Consider the following 25,365-nt stretch of genomic DNA (forward strand, 5'->3'; position numbering starts at 1 on the left):
TGTGCCCTGCATTCTGGTGAGGTGGAAGTTAAATATTTACTTTACTCTGGAAGCTTCCGCCCATGGCCAGAGTAAATGGTCCTTTTGATTCCTTACACTCATTACCAAGGCTTTTGGTAGAGTGGGTCATGAGTTTGCTTTACGGAGACAAACGGTTTCATTGAGTAAGAGATCAGAAATGTGAAATATGAAAGGACAAATTCCAGCCTCATGAGCGCAGGTTGTCGATGAAGCCTTAAACCCTTCACTATGTTCAGATCTGTTACATATTATCACATTCCACAGGTCCTAGGTATTTCACTAAGTTATACACTGACATGGGGGGAGAAAAAAGCTCCTTAAGTGTTTACACACTGAGGCTGTGGTAATATTTTACAGCAAGTGTTTCTGTGTGTGTTTACATAGAATTAAACTATGAATGAATAGAGCTACTGTTCAACAAGATTAGCTTATTCTAGTATCCCACAAACTGAACTCCAAGTGAATGGCTTTGCTAAAGCTTGAAGCAGGGGTTTATGTGTTCATCAGAAACTGCCCCAATGCAACACTTACCTGACTCAGTTTCATCTTTCTCTGTACTTCCAAAATGGGGATGGGAATCAACATTAGTATTAATTGTTTGTTAATCAATTCGGAATCGACGTCCACATCTTTCATCAACTTCCAAGATCGAAAGTTATACTTCCTTCCACTTTGTAACTGTGAACTACTTTGTATTGGTTTACTCCATAAAATCCCAATAAATCTCATTCAGTTCTGTTAAGTAGCAAAATGTGGAAAAAGTTAAAGTGGTATGAACACTTTTTGTGATGCCCTGTGCTGCATAGAAGTATGTCTGTGTCGCTTTCTGACGATGCGTTGGTGAGATCATGTGCCAGCGGTCTCTGTTGAAGCCTCTTATCGCAGAGCAGCACACTCTGATGACTGTGAAAGTTAACATTGGTTTCCTGAGAACTTTGACAACATTACAACACCTTCCCTCCAGAGTATGGTATTCCATGTTCTTATTAGTGTTTCCAGACCTTGAGCAACCAGTGTTTCTAGAGAACTTGAAGGCGGGTTCATTTCCTTTGTAAGTGTCATGCACTTTTCTGACTACGATGAATAGCATGAACAGAACTACAACTCAGAGATCTGTTCTCACACAGGCAAAACACGCATGGAACGGCTTCCTCTTCATCTTGCTTTCTGCCTTGGCTTCTGGTATTACCTTCCTCTATGTTCCGGAAAAGAGAGGTGTTCCTGAGAGGCCCCCCTGCCTTCACAAGACAGACTCACAGCTCCATCTCCTTATTGATCCTCTTTTCATTAAAGCTGTTTAATTTAAGATTTACATTAGAAAGCCTAGGGTGCCATTGGCTCGATATTGCATCATTCTCCACAGTTATCTTTTTAAAACATCAACATAAGCAGGATGTGTCACAGGTGATCTGTTCTCTCACTTTTAGCTACAGTGACTCTACTGGTTTAAAGTGAGCATTGCATCACACCTGTATCTGTGTGTAATGCGCTGACATCAGGACAGTCCACTATACTGCAATTTACTGTAATTTTCTGCCGATACACTATAATGAATTATTCAGAGAAGCTTTATATGCACAGCACACTCTTAATCAATGTGGGGTGATCTCATATTTGTCATGCTGTAATTGGTCGCAGTGATGGAGTATTTGTGTTATACTTACCATAATGGATTTTAATGGAATATTCTTCAATCTTTAACATGTCCCATGTGTATGATATTGCAGTTCCAAGAGCTCAAAGTTGCAGTGTGTAACAGTAATGAAGATCTATTAAAAGTTGAAATGAATTAGGTTTTTTTTATTACCGTATTCCCTCTAGAGTCCTTCAGTATAACGGAGAACAATGGTGTGTAACTACACTCCTGATCAAAACCTGAAGACGGTGCCTCATAACCAGATTGTATGTTGTTTTGTAATGTAAGAAGAAACCGAAGCAAGAGACAAAACAGTTTTCAATAATTCACCTACATAAGCCAAGCTGTTCATCAGATTATTAGCAGTTTAGGGCCATAGCCTTGAAAAGTCTAAATCATAAATGTGACCTCCATCATTTTACTTTAGACATTCATAAATGTGTCTGAGATGAATCATAAATGAGGCTTCTCGTAAAGTTCCATCACTGCCAAGGTTGGATGCAGTCATTTTCAGTTTCCTAATGGTTCTGGAGTCATTTGGGACGAACGAATCAAGTAGTAAACCCAAGTCAATTTCACGTATGCTGAGCTGGAGGATCAAAAGACAGCTCCTTGACCCAAAGTACTGTCCAGTAATCATGAGATGGAATTTGTGAGCAAAGGTTTTAAAGAACAAAAAACCTTACAAAGCCACCTGTCCTTCCACGCCTCAAACTTACCCACTTAAAATTTGCAAAGGAGCATCAAACGTTGGTCATTGAAAAGTAAGTAAGTATCATTCTTCTTCTGAATGCTCCTTCCAACGCTACTGCCATTTCTTTTTCTTTTTTTTCTATCTCTTCAGACCTTAAGACATTGCTTTGGTCAACATTTATTGTTTTCCAGTTACTGCTGGTAAGGTTGTACTGTGATTGGGATGTAGCTCAACGTACCTCTAGATGTCTAAACATTGGTTGTCATAGAGACACTTTCTGCCTCAGCGTCTGAACAACTTGCAATGCTTACATATAGTTTGTGTCTTCTCTGTCGCTCTACTCCGTGCTTTCTGAGGGGAAATTACGGAGGGGAATCCCAAACAGCTGACACGGCGCAACCCGAAGTCCAGCGGACATCGGAGATATGTGGAAACAACCAGGGGTGAAAGTAAGGGGGTACGGCAGGGTACTGCGTACCCCTAAAAGATTTAGCGGGGGTACGCAGTACCTGCAAGAGAGACGAGCGGCTGTCTGCTATAAAAAAATCAGTGGGTTCATTGTGCAACCGCGAGTCCATCCACTAATTAGCCGTGACTGATTCGTTTTTCAAGAACAATCTAAAACACGACTTAATCAGTTATGAAATAACTTTTTTCCCCCATTTCATATTGTTTCTGAACTGTTCGTGCTATAGAGCAGCAGGGCTCCAACACGTCAATCGCTGAGGGTTTTGAGTCGATCTCAGCATGAGGTGACAAACTGAATGGCGTCAGGGCGTTGAGACCAGAATGTTCTCCTCGTTACAAATGTTATTAACTTTATTAAAGAACAACAAAAACATCAACAAAAAAACGTGCGTTTCGGTTCAAATTAATGATCCATTAACAATAATAATCTCAGTGATTATTGTTTCAACAAGGTGTTGCGCAATTCTGTGCTTTTCGGTTCCATTACCAAAATAACGAGCAGAGCAGGAGTTTAAAATTAACTAATCAACCAGGGGAGGCTTATTAATGATCGCAAAATAAATATCAAGCCTGAAAACCTAATATCGTAATGGACTGAACGTTTTTAACATAATCTCTGGTCGGCTTATGGAGCGCAGGAAGTTGCCATGGCAACGGGTGTGCTTAAATGGCAGAGAGAGACGGAGAATAAAAAGGTGCGAGTGGTTTAGAGTTGATCTCTTGTTCAGGTTGTTTTACCTTTGCTTGGCGCATCACAGCCGCTGTAGTTTCTGAACATTCAACAAACGACAAACTTTTACTAATTACCTCGTTCTTTGTGAGTATATGTCGGATGTTCCTCCTGTCAGTATGAGAGTCAGGGTGAGGAGGCACCATGTTAGGAAGAGAAGTGGAAGCTGCAGGATCTTCAGAACAAACAAGTTATGATGCTGGGCTACTGATTATCCCTCTGTCTGGACACAGAATCAATATAACCAGTTCAAAATATAAAATGAATGGTTACACTCCAGACATGGATCCTGGGATGCATCCATGCCATGATGTTCAGAATTTAGGTCTCATGGCATCTCAAGGTGTCAACATTGCAGCTGAGAGCAATACAGCTTTATTTTGTAGCAATTAAAGAGATACCCAGCTTTTTATATATATATATATGAATATGAGTGTGTGTGTGTGTGTGTGTGTGTGTGTATGTGTATGTATGTATATTGGGTTATATAGTTTTTTTTTTTTTTGTCACATTACCCCCAAGAATTTAAAACTACTTTCACCCCTGTAAATATATATATGCTATTTTCTATATTTATTTTTTTTCTATACGTCAGATATATATTAATTTTTTTGTTTACATATTTATTTTTTATTTCTTATTATGTCGGTTTTGGTCCTCAATATGTGTCTAGTTGTAGAACCTATCTACCTACCTAACTACCTACTTACTTACTTACTTACTTACTGTACTCCTCCGCCTCCCTGTGTTTTGTCCGAGGCTCTGCTTCCCAGTGCTAACCCCAGTGCTCTTTGCCCCCTGTGCCGTCCGCTGGACCCGCCTCCAGGGTCCACCTCTGCCTACTGGATCAATTCAGTGGAGATTTCAGACTGTGGCAGGAAGCCGGAGTGCCCGGAGAGAAACCTGCAAACAGGAAACCTGTCAAATCTTTTTACCTTTTGTCCTCTAGTGTCTGATCAATTCTTCTCGTAAATGTAAATGAAACCTTTGTTGGACATGTCTTCACTGCAGTCGCTGTCTGCAGTGAAGACATGCTCATTGTCTGCCTTCACGGTTCGTTCTCCCTTCATTAAATAACAGTAGACGTCTGTCAGCTTTGGATCCACACAGATGACGGAGGACAGGTGGTACGTCTCCGTCCCACATTCTGCAGGCACATCGATGGTCTGAGTGGCTTTGGTTTGGTGCTTCCTGGTCAACCTGTGCAGAAAAAATACCAGGACCTTGTTATCGGTCAGGCAGTGTTTTTTCTGCCAAGGTGACCCGCAGCCTGAACAACGGCGTTTGCACGCCAAATCCAACCAGTATTCAAGCAGTATAGATATACTGGTTGAAAATAATACTGGTGGAAGGGCAATCATGGCGCCGTTGTTCAGCAGCCTGAGGGAAGTGGCTCCACAGTTAGAGTCGTTGTCGTACAACTCTCTCTCTGTGTCACCGCCAAACGAATCCAGCCAGACCAGCACAGACTCCAGCAAACTTTTTATGTCATAGTCCTTTCCCACGTCTGACGGCAGCTTCTTCTCCCTCAGCTCCATCAGAACTGGGGAAAGGTCTTGTTGACTAAAATGCTTGCCGGGCTGACGGACAGCTGAGAGGATGAGACTCCCACAGCAGGGGATGGACGATGCCTCCAGAAAAACCCTTTCCTTAGCGAGACACCGCTTGGTGACGCTCAGGTTTAGGATGCTCTGGAATGCAGCGTCCCAACATCCAACGCCTTTTCAGAACAAACCTTCCCAGCCGGGTCGGTTTGTTCTTTGCAAGTGAATGGAAATCCTTTCCAAAATGGATCGTCCTCTTCATCCTGATCGTTTTCTTCATTGCAATCCTTCCCTGGAAAGAAACGATCGCACACTTTCTTCATCCCGGTGGTCACGGCATATCCATTGCCCCAACCAACCGGGAATATCAGGGGAACAAGCGCCGTCGCAAAACTGAACATTGTTGCTATAAACAAATCTGAAACTCCAAGAAATGTCTGGATCCTGACTGATGCTTAGAGATTCCAGTATTCAAACATTAGAACTTCTTTGATCTACTGTGATGTACATGATGTCATCTATGACCTCATCAGTGAGCTCACTAGACTTCTGGTGCAACGCCTTACTTCTGATCGTTGCTATGGAAATGATCAGATCAGCTCTGCATGACTCGAGCTGACAAATATTTAAATAAAACGTTATACTTTTTATTTATTTAACATGAAGAGATTAATAGATATATGATTTAATTTTTGCTTTTGTACTTTTCCATACCTGCTGTGGTATAAATGTTTTGAAGCCTTTTATCCACTATTATTTTTAATTACTATTAATTCATTAGGATTATTCATGTATTAATCATTGCACAGTGCTAGGAACAGTCTGTGACTTATATTTATTTTTATTAATTTTCGCAGACAATTTAATGCTGTGACTATTTTACCAAACATAAGAAACAAAAGCAGAAGAGCGATCCAGACCTGCACTTATACATCTTTTTATTGAGGTCCAGAACCCAGACGTTCTTGGTTTGCGTCATTCAAGAGCCTTGGGGATAAAAAAAGCTTCATGATTATATTTCAAAGGCAGATTTCAAGAACAACTCGGGCAAGAGTTTGGGTCAGGTGCTATTTCAAGATGTAGACGTGTGTAGGAATCTCCACAATGTCAGTAACACAGAGTAGCATGTCTTAGTAGGTGAACACATGTGTGTGTGTGTGTGTGTGTGTGTGTGTGTGTGTGTGTGTGTGTGTGTGTGTGTGTGTGTGTGTGTGTGTGTGTGTGTGTGTGTGTGTGCGCGCGCAAGTAAAATGCTTGCTACCTTTCTGTGCACAATAGTGGATATATATATTTTTATTTTTATTTTTTTGTCATAGTACCCCCAAAAAATTTTAAACTACTTTCACTCCTGGAAACAACATTAATATTTATTCAACATTTTGTGGTAAGAATATAGAAATGACGAGGTTGGAGCCAAATTGCTACCGCAGTTGATAAACTCGGTAAGTTTTCAGCTGTTCTTCGTTAACGTGACATAAATGGGTTATAATGATTTTCATTCAGTCAGGACTTTCCGCTGACACTAGCCACATGCATCACAGGTAGATTCTAGTAAAGCACTGATTAATGCCTGATTTTAAAATTAATTAACTGGACTTGTAGCCATTATTTTGTGCCCATGTGGCTGGACACCACACGGCACGATCGAACCTGATCGAATCGGTATACCTGGGATTTCTGTCGGCTAATGTGTGATCTGGTTTTGAAAATGGGCCGACAATCGGCTGACAACTCGTGTAGTGTGTGCTGGACATTATACAAAGGAAATGAGGAAGGGATTTCTCAGTGGAGAGCACCGGAGTTTAGCCTTTTTTTCATTCAGTATCATCAACAGAAAGAAAAAAGGCAGGAAGAGACGATTAAGCTGATAATTAAAATGAGGTCGATAGGTTTAATTTATCGTGCAATTAATTGATTTATCGTTTATCGCGACAGGCCTAGTTGTTCTTAAACAGAAAATGTAGGCTCAACCTTATTACATAATGCAAGAACAGAGAATAGTGCATGAATGAATCAGCCTCACCCTAAGATAGAAAAGCATAATAAAAAAAAAAAAGATTAAACAAATTTGGAAAATTTCTGTGAATTTCCCTAAATGTAAGATGTCTCTGTTGTTTGGCTTCAACGTCTCTCCTTATAATTAAAACATAAAATGTTTGCTGGGCCCTGTTTCTCCCAGTTTCTACCAATCTGTTCAGAAGGTTGTACCCAGATGATGTGCTATTGGGGCGGGGGCTAAAAATTGCACTGTAATGTTTTGTTTAGCTTCCTTTATCTTTGATTTGGGAATCAATTTGTTTTTTTAGAGTTTGACTTTATTGAACATATTGTAATAAAAGAATAAACCAAGTCATATACAAAGAAAATCAATTTAAAACAAAAGCAAGCAAAGGATGAACGGTAGTAAGGTATATTTACACATTCAAAGCAATGGATAGAAATATAAACTCACTTTTACAGCATTCCCTCTAACATCAGTAGCATCATCCAATAAATTACTGTTCATGTTAACTTTGTTATAACATTCTTAATTAGTTGGCCTTTTCTAAATCTATATGTATGACTGGTACAATGCATTCATATTTCCATGCCATTAAAATTCTTTCTAAGTCAGTATACCATAATTGACAACTCCATTAAATAGTAACAATAACATTGATAATGGCTGTGATAGCAATTATTTATCATATGAATATGCAGTGATCATATTGTATTTGTTGTTCAGGTTTTTTTTCTGGAAGTGCTTTTATGTTTTTCCAAAGAGTTTGGTAACATGATGTCTCATGGTTTCCAGACTAGTCATGAATCCCGGCTTTGTTGCTTGGAAAATGACCAGGCTGTCGGGGAAGAACGATTTTGTTCCCAGGAAACCTCCAGTGATTCAGCGGATCACTGGTGACCAGCTGACTGCCTGCATTTTTATTTGTTTTGCTTTTAAAGGACACATGCAAGGTTCCTGCACCATCTTGACAAGCATGGAAAACGATGAGTTGAGGATGAAAAGTGATGTTCATAATCTGAAAGATAGTAGCTGGACTTTCTGAAAAATACAGGATGTTTTGTATTTGCTCTATGGAGCTCCCTAAAGCCCAAGCTTTTTACCAAGCGCGGCCAAAATTTAAGTAATCGCTAACTTCAAAGCACGAGACCACAAAAATCGTATATTTTTATAAAATTTTTAAAACAAACTTTTTGTGCCCTTTTTTATTTTATCTTCCCAATAATAAGCTAAAAATGTAAGTTTTAATAAAGTCGGTATGTCAGTTTTCTGTAGAAAGATTGTTTCTGAAGAGTCTTTTTTTTCAGATTGTTCAGAAAAAAAGAACAATCTGATTGTTCTGCTCAACAACCAGATTCCACAGCAGCTTAATCTCTTCATCCAACCAGACTGTAAACACGAAGAATATTTCACAACTAGAACTGACATCAGATGGCCGTATGACAGTTGAGCGGCTGAATACATTACTGTTGTGATGGAACGTAATAAGAAAAAAAGAACCTTTATGTCAGGCAGTTTACTTCTTTTTTTCCTCTATGCAGGTAGAAATCATGCGGATGTTGGGAAAAATCACATAAATCCACATATCTGAATGCTTAAAACTTAGTAAAACCCCCCTCGCTCACTCCTCTTAAAGCCCTTCTGCTGAGTTCACTCTGACTAACGCTGATCCACCTCAGTCAGTCACTGTCACTGTTGTTTTTTTGACATGCTCCTGAAGCATCATCCTCATAAATCACTTCACTTTTTACGTGTGGACAACATGAGTATGACTCAATCGGGGCCATGTCGGTGTCATCTGATGAAAGTCTCCGGTCTGTTTGTGTGTCGATCAGAGCCTCGCTGGCGCCTCTGTGTGGCAAGAACTTGAAACCGCACCCTCTGCTGATTCATTTCCAGGAAGTGACAGTCAGTGGGCGGTGAGGCAGTGCGGGTTTGGCAGACGGAGAACGGCGGTTCTGGAGGGACCTGTGCGGGGCTGACGGGGTGCCGGAGAGGTGGCAGCGGGAAGGGGCGGGGCCTCTTCCTGTTAATTAGCAGAGCCATGTTGTTATAGTCCAGACAGGAACCTCGCAGGGGATTTTTCGGGGTTTTTTATTCACCTGCCTGGTTCCACATGCGAGTCTGTGGGTTGTGACGGATCTTTCTGAGTGTTTGAGGTCTGGAGACCTTTACAAAGGGAATCTACCTGCTTGTCATTTGCAAAATGTGTGTGTGCTTTTTTAAAACAGTGTGTGCTTTTTTAAAACAGTGTGTGCTTCCCCCCCCCAGCTTTCAACTAGGGAAAATCTAGTCACAAATCTATTGAATTACAAATTAAGTTGATAACTCTGCACCAGTACAGCACACTTAAATATACCAATATATATACACAATATACACAAGCTTGGTCAAAAATGTAAAAACACAACAACTTGTTAATTTGTTCAAAAGCTTTGTTTCCTTTGAAAATATAATCACACATATAGAATTAGACTGAATATATCCACCTTTATTGTCACCGATACCCGATGTAGAACATTTTTCAGGATCAGGTACAGACATTAATATCAGATTAACGCTTGCTTACTCTCTCTCTCTCTGTCTTCCAGGAGCGTTTCGCTGAGATCTTCGGGGGCAACGCGGCGGCAGAGAGCAGAAGATCTCAGGAGAGCTTCAAAAACTGGCTGCTGCTGGGGATGAGCGTGGTGACGGCCTTCATAGCCGGGTCCATCTTTGCCCAGAAGCGCCTGTGAGCGGAGGGGACAGCCGCCCTCCCCCCCCCGCTGTCCAATCACTACGCCTAACGTTAAACATGAAGGTCCTGTTCGTCTCATCAGAACTGCTGATGATGTTTACTTCATCCCACAACAGACTGAGAATCCAAAACGTTGCCGGAAGACTTAAAAAGAAAAAAAAAAAGTTTTTAGTATTCTTGTGTTCACTTTTTCTTCGATACGATTTTGTGGTTCTACAAAGACTGACATGTTGTTTTCATTCACTGAGCCATTTGTTCCCTTTTTTTCTCCCCTCCGCCACTTTCCTTTTATTCCTTTAAACTTGTTTTTTTTTTTTTTTGCTGCCCAGATTTATTAAAGATCTTATTTTCATCGTTCTTTTCGAATGTTTGGAATTAGTTTTAACAAATTGTTTTCTCTGCCATTCTAGTTTTCTACAAAGCTGAGTTTAGTTTTAACGGTGACACTGAAAGCCTGTCACATTGAGTCGGTGTGTTTTGTTGCCCCTCCCCCCCCGCCTCTCCGCTCCCCTCCAGGAAGCAGCTTTGTTTGTGCCATATGGAGAGTGAACTACCTTCTGTAGTTCCAAATTCCCGTCTGCCATCCCCATCATCATCCTCATCCATCAGTCCATACGCAGTTTAAAGGAAAGTCTAGCTGAGAAAAGCATTGTTGGATCTTGGCATAGTGTCGGTGTTTCCGTTCGCCTCATGGTTACCGCGGCGATTTGGTTGGCAGCTTGTCAGGATCTCTTATGAGCGGTTGAAGGATCCAGAAAATACCGCAGCAACGCACGACTTATTGGAGTACAAACGAACATGACAACATGAAGCCGTTTACAACACCTTGTAAAAGTATTTATTCCCCCCTTGGACTTTGCCTCATTATAATCATAAAACTCATTGTATTTTAATGAGGGTTTTAATGCTATTGACCAACACAAACATAATTAATGAAGGGCAACGTTCTTTACAAATTTATTACAATTCAACAATGAAATGCTGCTTTAACTCGTATCAAAGTATCTTCAAACGGTCGCTGTGGGCAGGAAGGGTCTCCAGTAGCAGTCAGTCTCGCAATGAATCTGAAGAGGCTTCTGACTGGATTTAGGATATGATTCTTGCTTGTTGGAAGAGATGGTTTAAACTTCCTGTCTCTGCTTCCATGAAGCTTCCTGTTCAACTCCTCTGGGATTTGGCGTAGTTCAGGTGTCATTTGAGCTTTGAGATGATGATCACCTGCTCGCAGTTGGAAAAATAATACGTCGTTGCCCCGGTTAAGCATCTTAACAAGCGCTCAAAAGTAAAATTGTAACACCACATCCAAAACCAGAGGGAAAAATTGTCCAAACATGTAACACTTCAACCAAAAATGCTGGTCACAGAACAAATCAAAGCTAACGTAGCAGAGCAGCTAAAACAGGCTGCCGCCATTGGAAGAGTAACCTGAAAAATGCGGCATGCATTTTTGTTCAACCACCCAGAGTCAGTGCTACACATACTGGGACAAATAACAGAAATGCTAAATTTGTCCTTTAAGTTCTACAGAAGTATTTAGCCGCCAGAGGTTGGGAAAAAAAATTAGGAGCAGTACCTTGTTTAAACAAAATATGTTTATAACGGGATTAATAAGGTACTTATAACTCAGAACAGTCACAGTAAAACAGCAACACCTCTTGGGGCTTTCAGATGTGGTCTAGACTGGAAGACCCAGGGTGAGAACAAACATGCATTTTTAACCAGTGATCTAAGTGGAACATCATGACGAGATTTAAAACAAACGTTTTATATTTCATAAGAAAAACGTTCTCATTATGCTACACATCTCATTTTGTTTAAGGTTTTTTTCATTTTATTAAGTTTCTCATAACGAGAAAAGTTTCGTCTCTCATTTTATCTTTTAAAATGAGATGAGGTTTACATGTTAATATAACAAAATAATAATGGTCTCATTTTTAGGAGTTTTATATCGTTTTTCTCCTTATAGAAAAGCAAAACTCTTAAGATATAAAACTCGTTAAAAGGAGACAAGTTTGTTTTTTCACTATAACGAGGTATAAAACTTATTTCAACTGGATTATCTAGTTTTTTCTCCTTACATTGAGACGCAAAACTCACAAGTTTGTTTTTACAAGACATTTTATATCTTGTGATATAAAACTTGTTAAAACAATAGTTTATATTGTAACGAGACAAGTTTGAGTTATACAATTCGTTATGTCTCATTATAAACACAAACTCGTTTTAAAGGGGTTTATCTCATAACTAAAGTCTTTTCGTTTTAATAATAAGCCACTCCTGAATTTCTTTCCAACCTCCAGCAGTTAAATGTTGCCATAAAGCTCCACTCCATCCATGAAATAAATGTAACTAATCATGGTCCAGTAGGTGTCAGACCCCTTAACTGCTGCTGTAAATACAAACAAATGCTTTTGTTGATTTATTAAGGCTAATTAAAAGGACGCCGGCAAAAAAATCATATCTCTGTAGCCTGTTCCACCAGCAGAGCTGTACTCATTAAAGGAACTTGAACAAAGCTAATTAGCCTTATTTGTATCTGTTTACAGTCTGAAGTAGTTTGATTTGGAGTTGCTGTTCATCTATTTTTTTAGTAGGTTTAAAAGTGAGCAGACTCTGTTCCATCTTGCTGTCCGTAGCTCTTCAGCAATTACACAGAGGGATGAATTCCTGCTGTCAGTTTCAGTAATTAGGTCGCAATCGAATCCTGAACATGTGCTGCAGTTTTTATTCACCCCGTTTCCACAGCTGTGTGTTGTTGAGCCATTACTCACACCTGACATTTATCAGAAGCTCACTTCCAGTTAATATCAGAGGAAGTATTACAGCCTTCAGATTGATGATGTAGCTCCGTCATCAAACCTCTATTAGGAAAACGTCTCGTGCCGTGGACGACTTGTCACGCGCCGCAGGACCATGAAACCGCACCACTCCAAGTTCTCCGTAATTTGCTTTCACAGTCCGCCGTCCTCCCCCTCGTCTTCCTCCGTCCTCCCCTGACACTTGGAAGCTGTCAAACCTCCAGCCGTCTCCCCGCCTCCTCCTCTTCCTCCGCGGGTCCCACGACTGTCACGGCAGCTTACTCGTGTGTGTCACTCATGGCTAGGCCACCTGCTGCCTCGCGCGCGCTCACACACCAGCGAGAAGCCATCCACGGGAGACTTCGAAGGGGAGAACAGAGGGGGGAAGACCTCGGCTTTGTTTCTGAAAATTTATCCATCTTTAATTCAGAGTTGTTGTCCCCTCGCGCTGCTGGAGTTGGATCCGCTTCCTGATGAGCTCAGCGTGCCGCCATGTTGCGTCGCGGGTCAAGAATTCAAATAAAACCTGTCCTGGTTAATGAGTGAAACATTCATGCTCACTTCGTCATAGTTATAACCATTCCACCTCTGATATATTCTCTTTCACGTTTCCACCCACATCCATCCATTTTCTTTACACCCGACCACTATCTTTGAGAGAAATATCTCTCTAAATAAGCAGAAATGGAATCCATATTGATTTTAAAATGCTTCTATCCCGAGCATCATCCTATAAACCAGGGTCTGCTGTCATACATTCCAGTACAGTATATTTATATAGCTATTTTTCTAGTGTATGCTCCATTAAGAAGCTGCTCACAGTTTTCTCTGCTGTCTGGGTCCCAACTCAAACATCTATGTGTGTGTATGCGTGTGCATGCGTGTGTGTGTGCGTGTGTTTCTGTCAGGCAACCTGTTTCTGAAGGCGGCACATATGAAGGAAGCGTGACAGCACTGGCACGGCCCTCGACGTACATCTATGAATATGCTTGTTATTTAAATTGATTAGGTTAGTAAGTTAGCTTAGTGACATATTTAAGTAAATAACTGATGGCTTTTTTAAGACTAATTTATATTTGATGTAAAAAAATAAAAAAAAGCATATTTGTGCCCCTTCAAAATGGCCTTAAACTCCATCTTTGCATTGATGTGCGTTGTCACCTGTGGGTTCTTCTTTTCTCTTGTTTAAGGATTATTCCAATGTTAGTAGGCGGGAAGATACGAATAAACAAGGTGGATATTTGAGTCTCTTTAATGCTGGGTAAACAAGCCGATCAATAAAAAGCAAAAAAAAATCAAAATAAAAAGAGAAAATCATATTTATGTCCAATTGTCTCTTAGTATGTCTTTAGAATGCCATTGTAAACTTTGAGATAACACTGAACCCAATAAAACAATGTTTAAAGGTATTTTAAGTTTTTCTAGTCTTTTTCTTTTTTAAGTCTTGATGACAGTGGCTCAACCACAACACATTATTTTTATACACAAGGTCCAGACTTTAAATCAGAATGATCACTTTCTCTTTCAGGTCAGTTACCAAAAGGACATAAACTTCTGAATTTGAAGAAATTAGGCACAATTTCTTCAAATGAAGAAGGCATTTCTTCATTTGAAGAAATTTCAAATTAAAAAATTTGAATCAAGAATAAAAGAATTCTCTCATTTTTCAGACATTTAGTAATTATGCTTAATTCTGGTAACCCTTAATTAACCTAAAAGAGAAAAAGTGAAAAATATTACAGAAAGTGAGGAAAAATGTATGTGTATGTGTGTGTGTCTAAATTGGTTTAAAGTGTATCTATGTAGCACAAAAAGTTGAAATCGCATACAATGGAAGAAAGAGAAAGTCCAGAAAGAAGAAAGAAACTTAGCTAATTTTATCTGTATGAACTGGAATTATTTTTATTTTTTTGTCATTACTGAGCAATAAAATTAGGATTTGTGTTCCTCTTTCTTTGAAACGCTTGCTTTAATCAACTTTAATAAATGAACTAAAAGGGGGCAGCATAGTCAGCTTTTCAGTAAAAGTCACTGGATATACAGTATTTGGTCCTTGCAAGAGAATGCAAAAAAGCACCGTTATTTAAAGACAAATAATTGGTGTTGCCAGTGTTTTCTTTTTAAGGACATTTTACTTTGATAATTTCACCTTAATTAAAAATAGAAAGTCTGTATTCATGTCACTGGATGTCAGGGGCCAGACAAAATCATTCCGCTGGCTGCAAGTGATGCAATAACCTCTGATATGATGTTTCACTAAGACAGATGCGTTTCTGAAATAAATGAAATTTTCAGTCTTATTGTAATCTGAGTGGATCTCACAGCACACTGCTGGTAGCACTGGATCTTCACAGTGAGATGATCAGATTCAGCTCCTGATTGGAGAATTTCTTCTTCGGCTTCTATTAAAAAATAAATAAAAAAATCATACTTTACGTCTAAAGTGCCCTCAACTGAGTGTGTGCACTTTTTTGTGGATTTGTATCTTGAAAAGCAAACAATACATAACAGAAGCCTGAAGAGTGAGGGCCCAAGTCTAAGATGAGAGCCTGAGACTCCGCTGCATCAAAAGACACAACATTCATCAATGACTGAATGCAAAGATACAAACACTCCAAGCCAGTAAAAGCTTTAGGAAACAACCGTCTTCTGGAGTGTGTTGCATCTTCACTATATGTACTCTCCTGGTCCGGATCTAAAGGGGGAAGAAGCCACAAGTACCTCAGGTTTGACGTGAAGCTTCAAAACGCAACACAAACAAAAAAGGAACAAGAGACCAAACCAAGCTGGGAAACAAATTGTTTGTCAACGGATCCAGCCTGAAAAAGCCCAGATCTCTGCAGAAATATTTTATTTTTTTACTTCTTGTTTTACCAGAATAAAAACCCATTGAGATTAAAAACCTTTTTCAAAGACCAAGAGGTTGCAACAAATACAACACAAAAAGTAGACAGATAAAAGGAAATGTCAAGCTAAAAAAACAAAAAAAAAACAGTTACATGTCATTGAATCTCAACACTCACTATTGTGTCTCCCTGATGGCAAAGACAAGAAGGCTTTCTTTGTCCGAATGGGAAAACATTGCTGATTTGCACAAGCAAAGTCTGTATCAACAACCAATCACTGCTAAGGTTTAATGAACAAAACAATTAGTTCTTAAACATCCTAAGGGCAATGGAACAAAAACAAGATCATTTCACCGGAGCAGAGCCAGATGATCCGCAGATCCTCAACTGGAGCCCCAACAACCAGAAGAGAGCGTCCACAAGAAAAGAGCTTCAATTACAAATGTCTATCACGGCCACAAACCTCTCCATGGAACACTTACAGATGTAAGAAAGTTTTGTTTTTAGATAAGAAAAAAATAAACCTTGATGTCTTCCAACATTACTGAAATGAATTAGAGATGTTTCGTCCCAGTGGAAGTCCAACCATGACCCATGACCTTCAGACTGCAGCTGGTGATGTTGCAGTGAGCATTCCTCTTTGCTGATGTAATAACATTTTGATTAAAAAAAGAAACAACAGTTGGACTTGTATCAACTAGTAAAATGTAAAATTAAATCTCAGCAAAATGGTGCTGATTAATGACTGGAATTATTTCCAGTCATTAATCTGGAAATAATGGAAAAAATTACCTCAGTTAAAAAATTTGGCTATAGTTTAAATCAATTTTTTTATTTCTTTCCATCTCTTTCCTTTGTTTTTTCTGTTACATCATTACATCAGATCTTGATCAGGAGTGTATGCATCATGAATCAAGACTGTAAACAATCACATAACACGCATAGTATCTTTCATAACTAGATTTCCTGTAAAAGTGGACTTTTCCATCACATGGCCGTTGATTTCTGACTCAGTGTTGACATTTCTACAAATGTAATACACCACTCAGCCTTTAAGGTGACCCATTAGCCCTCCTTGAACAGGTTATGTTACATTTATGGATGATACAAAACATGTCCATCACATTTTTTGCACAAATCATTCTTAAATAATGATATTTGAGTCTGCTCAGTTCTGCCTATTTCGAGCTCCATTCGAAATGTTTTAGGGCCTCTGTCACTTTAAATCTAAACAAGCTCCTGGTCTCTCCCTCCCAGGTGTTGTGCAGGAGATGTGGAGCCTCTTGCACAACCAATAAAAACACAAGTGGTTTCTGGATGGCAAGTCAACAACAAAACACTTTTTTTCTTTCTCAGCAGCCTTTCTACAGGGCATAAGCAGTAAATACAGCTGACCAAATGTGCTGCAGTGGCTCTTTGGACGCTGGGTAACAGGCTGGACTTCACTGGGGTTGCTAATTTGTGATGTTACATTTGGTGACATCACCAAATGTGATGACATTTGTCATTTTCCAGACACCAAAAAAAAGATTGAATTTATTACCTAAAAACATCTGGGTGTTTTTTTTCAATGCTTTGACTGTTTTTAGAAGCAGTAGAAACCCAAATGGAAGTATAAAAACGTGCAAAACGTGAATTTTCTATTTGATAAAACTATCAAATAGAAGCAAAAAAAATTGTTGATATAAAAGGTAAGTTTTAGTTCAAGGCTGCAGGAAAGAAAATTTCATAAAACTCTTTACAGATTTTTTTTTTTGCTCCTTAATCAGAACAAGTTAAACTGAGTTTTCATAATGTTTTATTATTAATCTGTGATTACATGTGGACGGCTTCAGCAGTATTAATGACAGAAGCCTTCAATAGCTGTAGAGGAGCCTCTGTGGCCCCCCGTCTCACTTCCACTGGCCCTTGTCGTAGTCCCACTTGGCGGATACTCCCTCCACAGGGTTGATCCTCATGTCCAGCATTCTCTGGAGCTGCATGGCCTTCCAGTCATCCTCCAGTGTCCTGGGGTTGGGAGGGTAGACTGGAGAAAACAATAGGTCAGAACCCCATGTCTCTCCTTTTACTGCCAAATCTGTTAACAGAGTGAAAACCTTTTTACCGTAAATCCTCTGCCACCAGACCACCAGACCTGTGAAGCCCAGAAAGAAGAGCATTCCACCCAACACAGTCTTCCACTCTCCTGAGGGAGCCCTCATCTCGGCGTAGCTCTGGCAGAACTTGAGACGGTACACTGGAGGGAAGCAGAGAGGAGTCTGTTTTCAACTTCTACATTCAAGATTAAAAACAAACAAAAAAAAAGACAACATAAACCCCCAAAAGGAAATGAGTTCGAAAACCGAAAATAGAATTCGGTGTTTTATAAAATGATTATTTCAGAAGTGTTTGCATCCGTTTAACTTTTCCACATTTAATCTGGTTATAACTAAAAATTTCAAGGTACTTAACTGTGATTTTATGCGACTGACCAGCACAACGTGGTGCCTATTGAAACGAAAACTAAAACTGTGTTTTGTTAGACAGCATTAGTGGACAAAGAGTAGCACCAGGACCGAGGAGCACAGCAGACGGGTCAGGGAGAACATGGCGAAGGAGTTTAAAGCAGAGTTATGGTCTAAACTTACAGTTTTATCACAATATTCTGTGATATTTGCAACTATGCATCTTTGGAAAGCAGAAGAACCTTAACAATTCTATTACAATAGTAACAGTATTGTATCATTATCACTATTGTAATAAACCTTAAAGTGATGAAAATAACTATTTATTACTTTATTTGTAGCTAACTTGACTCCATGACACAGCAACTAAAGCCCCACAACACAAATATTGTTCTTGAACAGCATTTCCATTTGTTTCTTTAGGACACGGTTCACATAAAGATGTGATTGTCATCGCTAAACTGCCCACAGTGACTGCATTTGATCACATTTTCAAATTTACTGATATTTATTGATACACCTTTTTTGAACAATCTGTGGAGAAAAAATTTAAAAAACCAACAACAGCAAAAAAAAACATCTCAACAATACAGACAGCTTTGTGATTTTGTAAACATCATTAAGTGGAGTTTACTGGGACAAGAATAAAATGAAAAATCAAAAATCCTTATTATAATAAGACATTTATCACAATAAATTATAAACAATACAATAAATGCTTTCCCCAATCCAAAACAGTATGTTGAACTCAAAATATTGAATGAAGCACTGATCTGCTACAAAGGCACAACTACAAACCTACCAACACATGGCATGGTTTAGACCAATGTGGTGGACGTGTTTAGAATGGCCCAGTCAAAGTCCAAACTGAGTCTGTGGCAAAAATAAAAGTTCGCAGATACTCTCCAGCCAACCTGACTGACATGAACTATTTGGAAAGAGGCCTTGGGCTGAAATTTGCAGAACTTTAAAAACTGTCACTATTACACGTCACTTTGGGTTGGTCTGTCACATGAAACCACAATGAAACACACTGAATGTGTTAATGTGGTCACATGTGAAAAGGATATCTAACTGTGTGAACTAATGAATCCCTGAAGAAAGAGAAGAAATCAGACGGTTCATTTACAGATCTGTGTAAATCTCTTGATTTTGATACATTTCTGCATATTTTAGTGTTTCTGAACCAGACTGTGTTCTTCCTTGCAGGAAAGTTGGTTTACATTTCCAACACTGCGCTGTAAGTCTATGTTTTACCATCTGATGTAACGGTTTCTATTTTCTTTTTTGACATTTTTGTTGACTAGTCTCAGTTCCCCTGTCAAAATTTTCCCTGAATGATTTATTATTGTGACACATCCAAGTATAAACTGTCTGAGTCATAATCAGCATCAGTTTGAGTTAATTTTCGAAGCATATTTAAAACCAGTGACAAATGATGATTTGTAAATATGAACAAAGGAAATGAAACCTGAACAACCTTTATGTTGCTCACTGATGTCAGCTTCCAGATTCTCACCAGGAGAGGTTTCATCTGACTGGTGTTACTGGTATTAATAATCCGCTGGCTCATTTGGAGCAGATGATGAAAATTCTAACCTTTCAGATTAAGAAGTGGGCGGGACTTACAGGCGACCTTCTCCTCATTGGTCAGCTGACTCCAGGGTCCTTTCTCCTTCTGCTTCAGCTTCTGTTCAGCTTCACTCAACACGTCCTTATAGGGCTTGTCAGGCAGAGGCATGTCCACGCGGTCGTAGTACATCGACCGAGACATGTCCACTGCCTCTGACACCTCTGGAAGGACAGCAGTACAAGAAGACATGGTTATTATTATTATTGTTATTGTTGTTTTTATTGTATTCAGTCATCTAATGACGCGATGTTTTCAAGATGGTGCAACAGTGCCATCTGCTGGTTCGACGCATACACGTTCTGATGTTTGGATTTTTTTTTTCTCTATTGAAGCACAAATAAAAACATCGGTAATAATAAAGCAAGATTACTGCTGGACATATAGGCACCAGCCTCCCTGTTCAGTCCTGGAAGGATAAACGTGTTGGATAATCAAAAGAAGCACGACTAGCATGAAGTGGAATGAGAACAAGTTCTTAGTAAGACGCATTTCGCATTTCTTGAATCAATATATATTTGTTTTATTATGTTTACAGGGAGCCATTTAATAAAGAAGCTGCAAAACCTTTTTGTATTGTAACAGAGATTTGTTGATTAAATATATGGAACAGTGAGGGAATCAGTGTGTGTTTTATTAGATCTCAGAATAGTTTCCTCTGATCAATATTGAGTTTTTTATGGTCTGTTTTTTTCCTGAATAGTTTGTTTCAATTTATGACAACAGGGACCTGAACCTGGAATGAATGAACAAACAGGTAAAAAACAAACTAACAAAAAAATCATTGTTGGTTAGTTACCATGAACTAATCTTATGGAAACACACTTAGCTGACCATTAATGTACAGTGAGAATCAGGAACCTTCTTCATACGCCATGTGTTATTTAGAGATTATATGAATTCTAGTCTTATATTAAATTATTACCACTCAATGACAACAAAGAAAAGAAACATGAATTGTTTACAACAACTTCACATTTTGCTCCAAAATTGAGTTCAGCATTAGAAACCTTGCCAGTCTATGACAGAAAAAAATGCAAAAACAAATCAAAGTTTTTTCAGATTATTAATATGAGTAATATTCGTACCATGACTCTGTTGGCTCGCCGCCCTGCCCTTGATGCTGAAGGTCAGGGCTGCTGTGGGACGGCCGGCCAGAAGACTTCCCAGGCGAGACGAGGTCAAGCGCAGCATCTGCAAACGCATGAGTGAATGTTTTTATCCCGTCTGCTGCTCAGAACGGTAAATTCCTTCCTTCCTTCCTTCCTTCCTTCCTTCCTTCCTTCCTTCCTTCCTTCCTTCCTTCCTTCCTTCCTTCCTTCCTTCCTTCCTTCCTTCCTTCCTTCCTTCCTATTATTCATATTTCAGAACGCTGACATTTTTGAGCAGAGGAACTAAAGCAACACGATGAGCAGAAAGTTGGATTTTCATCTCAAACAAGAACAGAAGAACAGTAACCACAACATGGAGATATCTAAGGCGAAGACACCAGATTATAAAGTTAAACTCAACTTTTCTACACGTGTGTTGGCTGTCACAATGCTTAATGCTTTCTTTAAATGTCAAAGCTTTGCTACGTCATGTTGTTATTTACAACAGTGACGCATGATCATCTGGCTAAGAGCTTCAGAAAGGTGTCCTGGCAGGAACCCAAATCCCTTCTTTACCCGCCAGGCTCTCGCTGTCTGCTGCCGTTAATCACACACGACGCTGTAATCTACAACCCACCTGGTCACGTTTACTTCCATGTTTGGTATTTTAGGTTTGATCAGTGTGGGTTCTTTAAACAAGGGGCTTTGAAGCAGCAGTGATGATCGCCAGGTGCTGCTCGCAAACACGGATCTGTGTTTGTCTGCCTTATCTCATGCGACACTCCAGATGCGGCTGCTGCTGCCGTTACTGCGTCTGCTCTTGCTCTAAACTTCACCCCAAAGCTCACAGCTAAATGTCTCCTGAGATTTTAATAACATTCAGTTAGAAGAATTGGATCTTCTGTTTCTTTAAAGTCAAGGCAACATGGCGTGTTTCAGCTACAAGGCGGTTAAAAAACCAGAATATGGTAAGAGATGATGAAACAAGCAATCAACATATTTTGTCAAATCATCAAGCAAAAAAATACATCAAATATGTTAGTCAATGTTCCAGTTGATGTTAAGAAAAGTCAGCTCTAAACAGGAGGACTTTTAGGCTTGATTTAAAAGAACTCAGTGTTTCAGGTGTTTTGCAGTTTTCTGGAAGTTTGTTCCAGATTTGTGGTGCATAGAAGCTGAATGCTGCTTCTCCATGTTTGGTTCTGTTCTTCTAGATTTGAATCAGAACCTCTGGAAGGTTGAAACAACAGCAGACCTTTAATGTATTTTGGTGCTAAGTAAGTAGTTCAGTGATTTATAAGCAAACAGAAGTATTTTAAAGTCTATCCTCTGAGCTGCAGGGACTTTTACAACTGGGGTGATGTCTTCTAATTCATTTTTTAAAAATATATTGCTGAGAATGTGAAAATATTCGAGTTGAAAGTGCTCAAGGGTCACAAAAATTACATAGATAAATTAGAAATGCAAAAGTACATTGATTGCGAATTTCTTTTAGTTTTTCCTGCAATAAACAAAACATGCAAAATGTTAATGCAAATAACAGAATAGCACCAAAAGAAAGGTTAGCTTTGGATGGAGGTCACTCACATTTTGAACACTTACTGGATTTAGCTGTGTTTATGTCCAGAGGCACACTTTTAAATAAAATCCACCGAATGTTTGCGGTCTTCTTATCAATTGAAAGCAAAACCTTGGTTAACAAAAGAAAATACTTTGTGTTGTGCCTAAAATGTTCCATTTCAAGAAAGTATAATTGTTGATAAAGATCTTACACGTCAAAATGTAGAAACATGTTGGTCTACATCAACCACCTCTAAAGACAGCTGTCCAACTTGGTATCATGTGAACTGTGTTTGGCTCCTGCTGTAAGGTGTACTTCTAAAAGCATTTATTGTAAATCTGCTGCATTTTATTTGAACTGGGATTTGATCCAAGGGGGAGAAAGGTCCAGTTTCCAGGTTACCAGATTTTCCAGACATTGGTTTCAAATGTGCAATTCAAACTAACTAGAGACATTAAGACTTTGTTCTTCACAGTATTCAGAGCTGGTCTCTTTCTTGAAACACATTAGAGGTCTAAATGTTTGGATTACCAACGAGCCTTCATGTTTACATTTCTACGCTGTTGTTTAATCTCTGCAAGGACAGAAAAAAAAAATCCTAGAACTTGCAGAGATAAGTTATTTTTTCTACATTCTCAGTTAATCTTTAGTCTTCTCAAACTGAATCATTTCTAGAAATCTCTCGGGTCAATCTGTGATCCTGTCTTCCCTGCACGTCCGCCTCTCTTCCCATCCTCTTGGGATTCAACACAGAGACCGGGTCTGTGTTGAAGGGTGGTGGTGGGTGGGAGTCTATTCCTGGTTTTATCCCATTAAGCTCCTTTCCATTTGTTGGTGTGAGCGACCAAAGCTGCATACTCACGGTGATGGTGAGACTGGAAGGTGCAGCAGGAAAAGCAGCAACGCTTGGTGAGAAAAAGTCTGCTTTGGCCTTCTCTCCCGTCGCCTCCTGACACTGAGCTGGAATCAACTGGTGGGCGGGCGACAAAGGCAGAGAGAAAGAGGGAGGAAGAGAGAGAGAGAGGGGAAGGAGGCTGGGAGAGGGACAGAGCTTAGAGGAGGGGAGAGAGATCAGATTGGGACAAATAAACAATCGAGAAGAGTGTGTGAGAGGACTCGCAAAAACAGAGAGGGGGTTCAGTTTCAAGTAAGACAAGAGCAACGTACAGCCCCCTTCCAGGTTTTAATTAGGCCTCTGGGCAGCCGGAGTCCTTCAGATGGAGCTTTGTGTGGGTAAGAAGGGAGACTAACAGGTTCTGATTGGCACCGAGCCGCCTTTATCTCAGCATGGCAGCCAAGAGTCAGCAGCAACAGTCGGCCTGGAAAGGTTAAATAAGGACAACAAAACACAAAAACAGCACAGGTTAACCTTCAGATACTCCTCTGTTGGTCCAATTGACAAGACCAGTAACTTTAGGAATGAACTGAATGCTTAAATATAGAGCAAAATGCTAATTTTCTATCATTTTGCTAATTTTCTCCTAAGGGAGAAAGGAGGTCACTGGTCAGCACTCCAAATGTGTTATGTAACTAACCAGGTTTGCCAGGTTTACATGATCCCTGCATCTGCAGCCAACTCAGGTTAAAGTACAACCAGAGCGAGTTTGGAGAACAATTTAGCAGTTAAATATCAAATAGGTAACTTCGACAAACAATGTTTTCCTTAAAACATATTTGTTAAAACTGTCACCATGTCGTGACAGCATAATATGAGACATATAATCAGAAAGAAATTAAGCTCTCTCCCTGTGATCCCACATGCAGAAATACACCACTCCTGCTGAAAAACAACCAATCAGAGCCAGGAGGAGGGGCTCAGTGCTGTCAATTAACCTCATGTATGTGCTGCTAAATGTGCTAATAACAACTTAAGGCTCCATATAGCAGCTTTAATTGTGTTTAAAAGGGGAGAAGTGCTGAAGATATGCTCTGCTTCTGTTAATACAGTCATATTCAATGGCACTTCATGACAACTGTCATGAACATAAAGACTTCTTTATGTTCATGACAGGTGTTATGTCATGTTTACGACAGTGTTATGTCAGTCTTATGCACACCCCTTCAAATAAAGTGTTATCAATTAGAATATCCCAATGAATCTTGTTACATTTATGCTGCATTGGTAGAACTGTTGCCATGGAGCAAGAAGGTCTTGGGTTTGAATCCCAGTCTGCTGTCTTTCATAGTCTTCCTGTGAATGTTTTGTGTTTTTAGCAGGTATTCCAGCTTCCTTCCTAACATGACTGCTGGTTAATTAGTCTCTCTGTGTCCTTAGGTATAAGTGTGTGGGTGCATGGGTGTCCTGTTTGTCTTTGTGCTGCCCTGAAGGACTGGTGACCAGTCCAGGTCGTACCTCTCATCCAGTGACCGCTGGGAACAAGCAACACCACACACTCCTCACCCTGCAAGAAAAAGCAGATACAGAAGATGAATGAATGCATGTACAAAAGTTTTCTGGGTGACTCTTGAGTCGACAATGAAAACTTAAACCTTGGTCTAGAGTAGGGTTTCGTTACAGAACTGATCTCCGTGGTAACCGATGTGCTACTGTTAACCAGAAGACTACTTCTGGAGAGGCAGATCGCCTCACTTCTTAATAGTTCATTTAATGGAGGTAAACACAGCTGTTATGTTGGGTATCTTTGTAAGCCAAACATGTAAACATGCTCCTCCCTGGAGTCAGCAGCCTAGAGGTCCACATGTCCAAACAGGATGTGGAGAGGCCTCTGCTTCCTGCTGCCTGCATGAGAAACTGGACCCTCTGGGGCAGCAGAGACACTCAACTAAAGCAGTTTTCTTTTTCCTTATGGTTAGATTTTACATTTCAGTATAGAAAAAATAAATAACTCTAGGTTTCAAATCATACACTGAATATAGGTTATATGGATTTGTAATAGTCACACATGTGAGTTAAGCGATTGCTACGCCACCAGGGGGCCCCCAAGAACAAAAAGCTAGCATGATAAAAAATACATTTACATTCTTAATAGCATTGAATAATACAAACTTCATGCTATTTAACATGGATAAACAATTTCTACATTATTTTTGTAGATCATACACAACTAATAGATTAAACTCTTTCTGCAGAAATATAAGATATTAAGCTTATCTTGTTTACTGTAAATTTAGTGTTTTACAGCTGATGTCAAATAGCTAAAATAAT

The 25,365-nt window shown here is 39.5% G+C and overlaps 2 protein-coding genes across 6 annotated transcripts in view; one reads left to right on the forward strand and one right to left on the reverse strand.

Moving 5' to 3' along the window:
* The window catches only part of bcl2l1 (BCL2 like 1), a 47,291-nt gene extending 33,255 nt beyond the window's left edge, over positions 1–14,036 (forward strand). For all 4 annotated transcript variants that reach the window (XM_008412817.2, XM_081608645.1, XM_008412818.3 and 1 more), the window contains one exon: positions 9,684–14,036. In XM_008412817.2, the coding sequence (XP_008411039.1) occupies positions 9,684–9,827 (144 nt within the window). In that variant the 3' untranslated portion in view covers positions 9,828–14,036. The remainder of the gene's footprint in view (positions 1–9,683) is intronic.
* Positions 14,037–17,254: 3,218 nt separating this feature from the next.
* On the reverse strand, positions 17,255–24,601 carry cox4i2 (cytochrome c oxidase subunit 4I2). Of its 2 annotated transcripts, none has more exons than XM_017305827.2 (7): positions 24,553–24,601; positions 23,367–23,518; positions 23,062–23,250; positions 20,636–20,741; positions 19,517–19,711; positions 17,578–17,709; positions 17,255–17,499 (listed from the first exon to the last, which is right to left on the reverse strand). In XM_017305827.2, the coding sequence occupies exons 1-7, from the start codon at positions 24,557–24,559 to the stop codon at positions 17,366–17,368; spliced, it is 915 nt and encodes a 304-aa protein (XP_017161316.1). In that variant the 5' UTR covers positions 24,560–24,601; the 3' UTR covers positions 17,255–17,365. The 2 variants fall into 2 exon arrangements, with proteins under 2 accessions (XP_017161316.1, XP_008411043.1); XM_008412821.3 differs by having other exon boundaries at positions 19,547–19,711; positions 24,553–24,590.
* Positions 24,602–25,365: the final 764 nt, after the last annotated feature.

This window comes from Poecilia reticulata, chromosome 7 (genome assembly GCF_904066995.2).
Source record: "Poecilia reticulata chromosome 7, P_reticulata-male-v2, whole genome shotgun sequence".
Taxonomy (NCBI): domain Eukaryota; kingdom Metazoa; phylum Chordata; class Actinopteri; order Cyprinodontiformes; family Poeciliidae; genus Poecilia; species Poecilia reticulata.

Bases quoted from the DNA above. Each gene is read 5' to 3' on its own strand.
- cox4i2 (XM_017305827.2), bottom strand. The intron at 20,742-23,061 runs GTGAGTATGCAG...ATGCGTTTGCAG, and splicing joins CTTCCAGTCTCACCATCACC to ATGCTGCGCTTGACCTCGTC. The intron at 19,712-20,635 runs GTACGAATATTA...CTGTCCTTCCAG, and splicing joins GGCGAGCCAACAGAGTCATG to AGGTGTCAGAGGCAGTGGAC.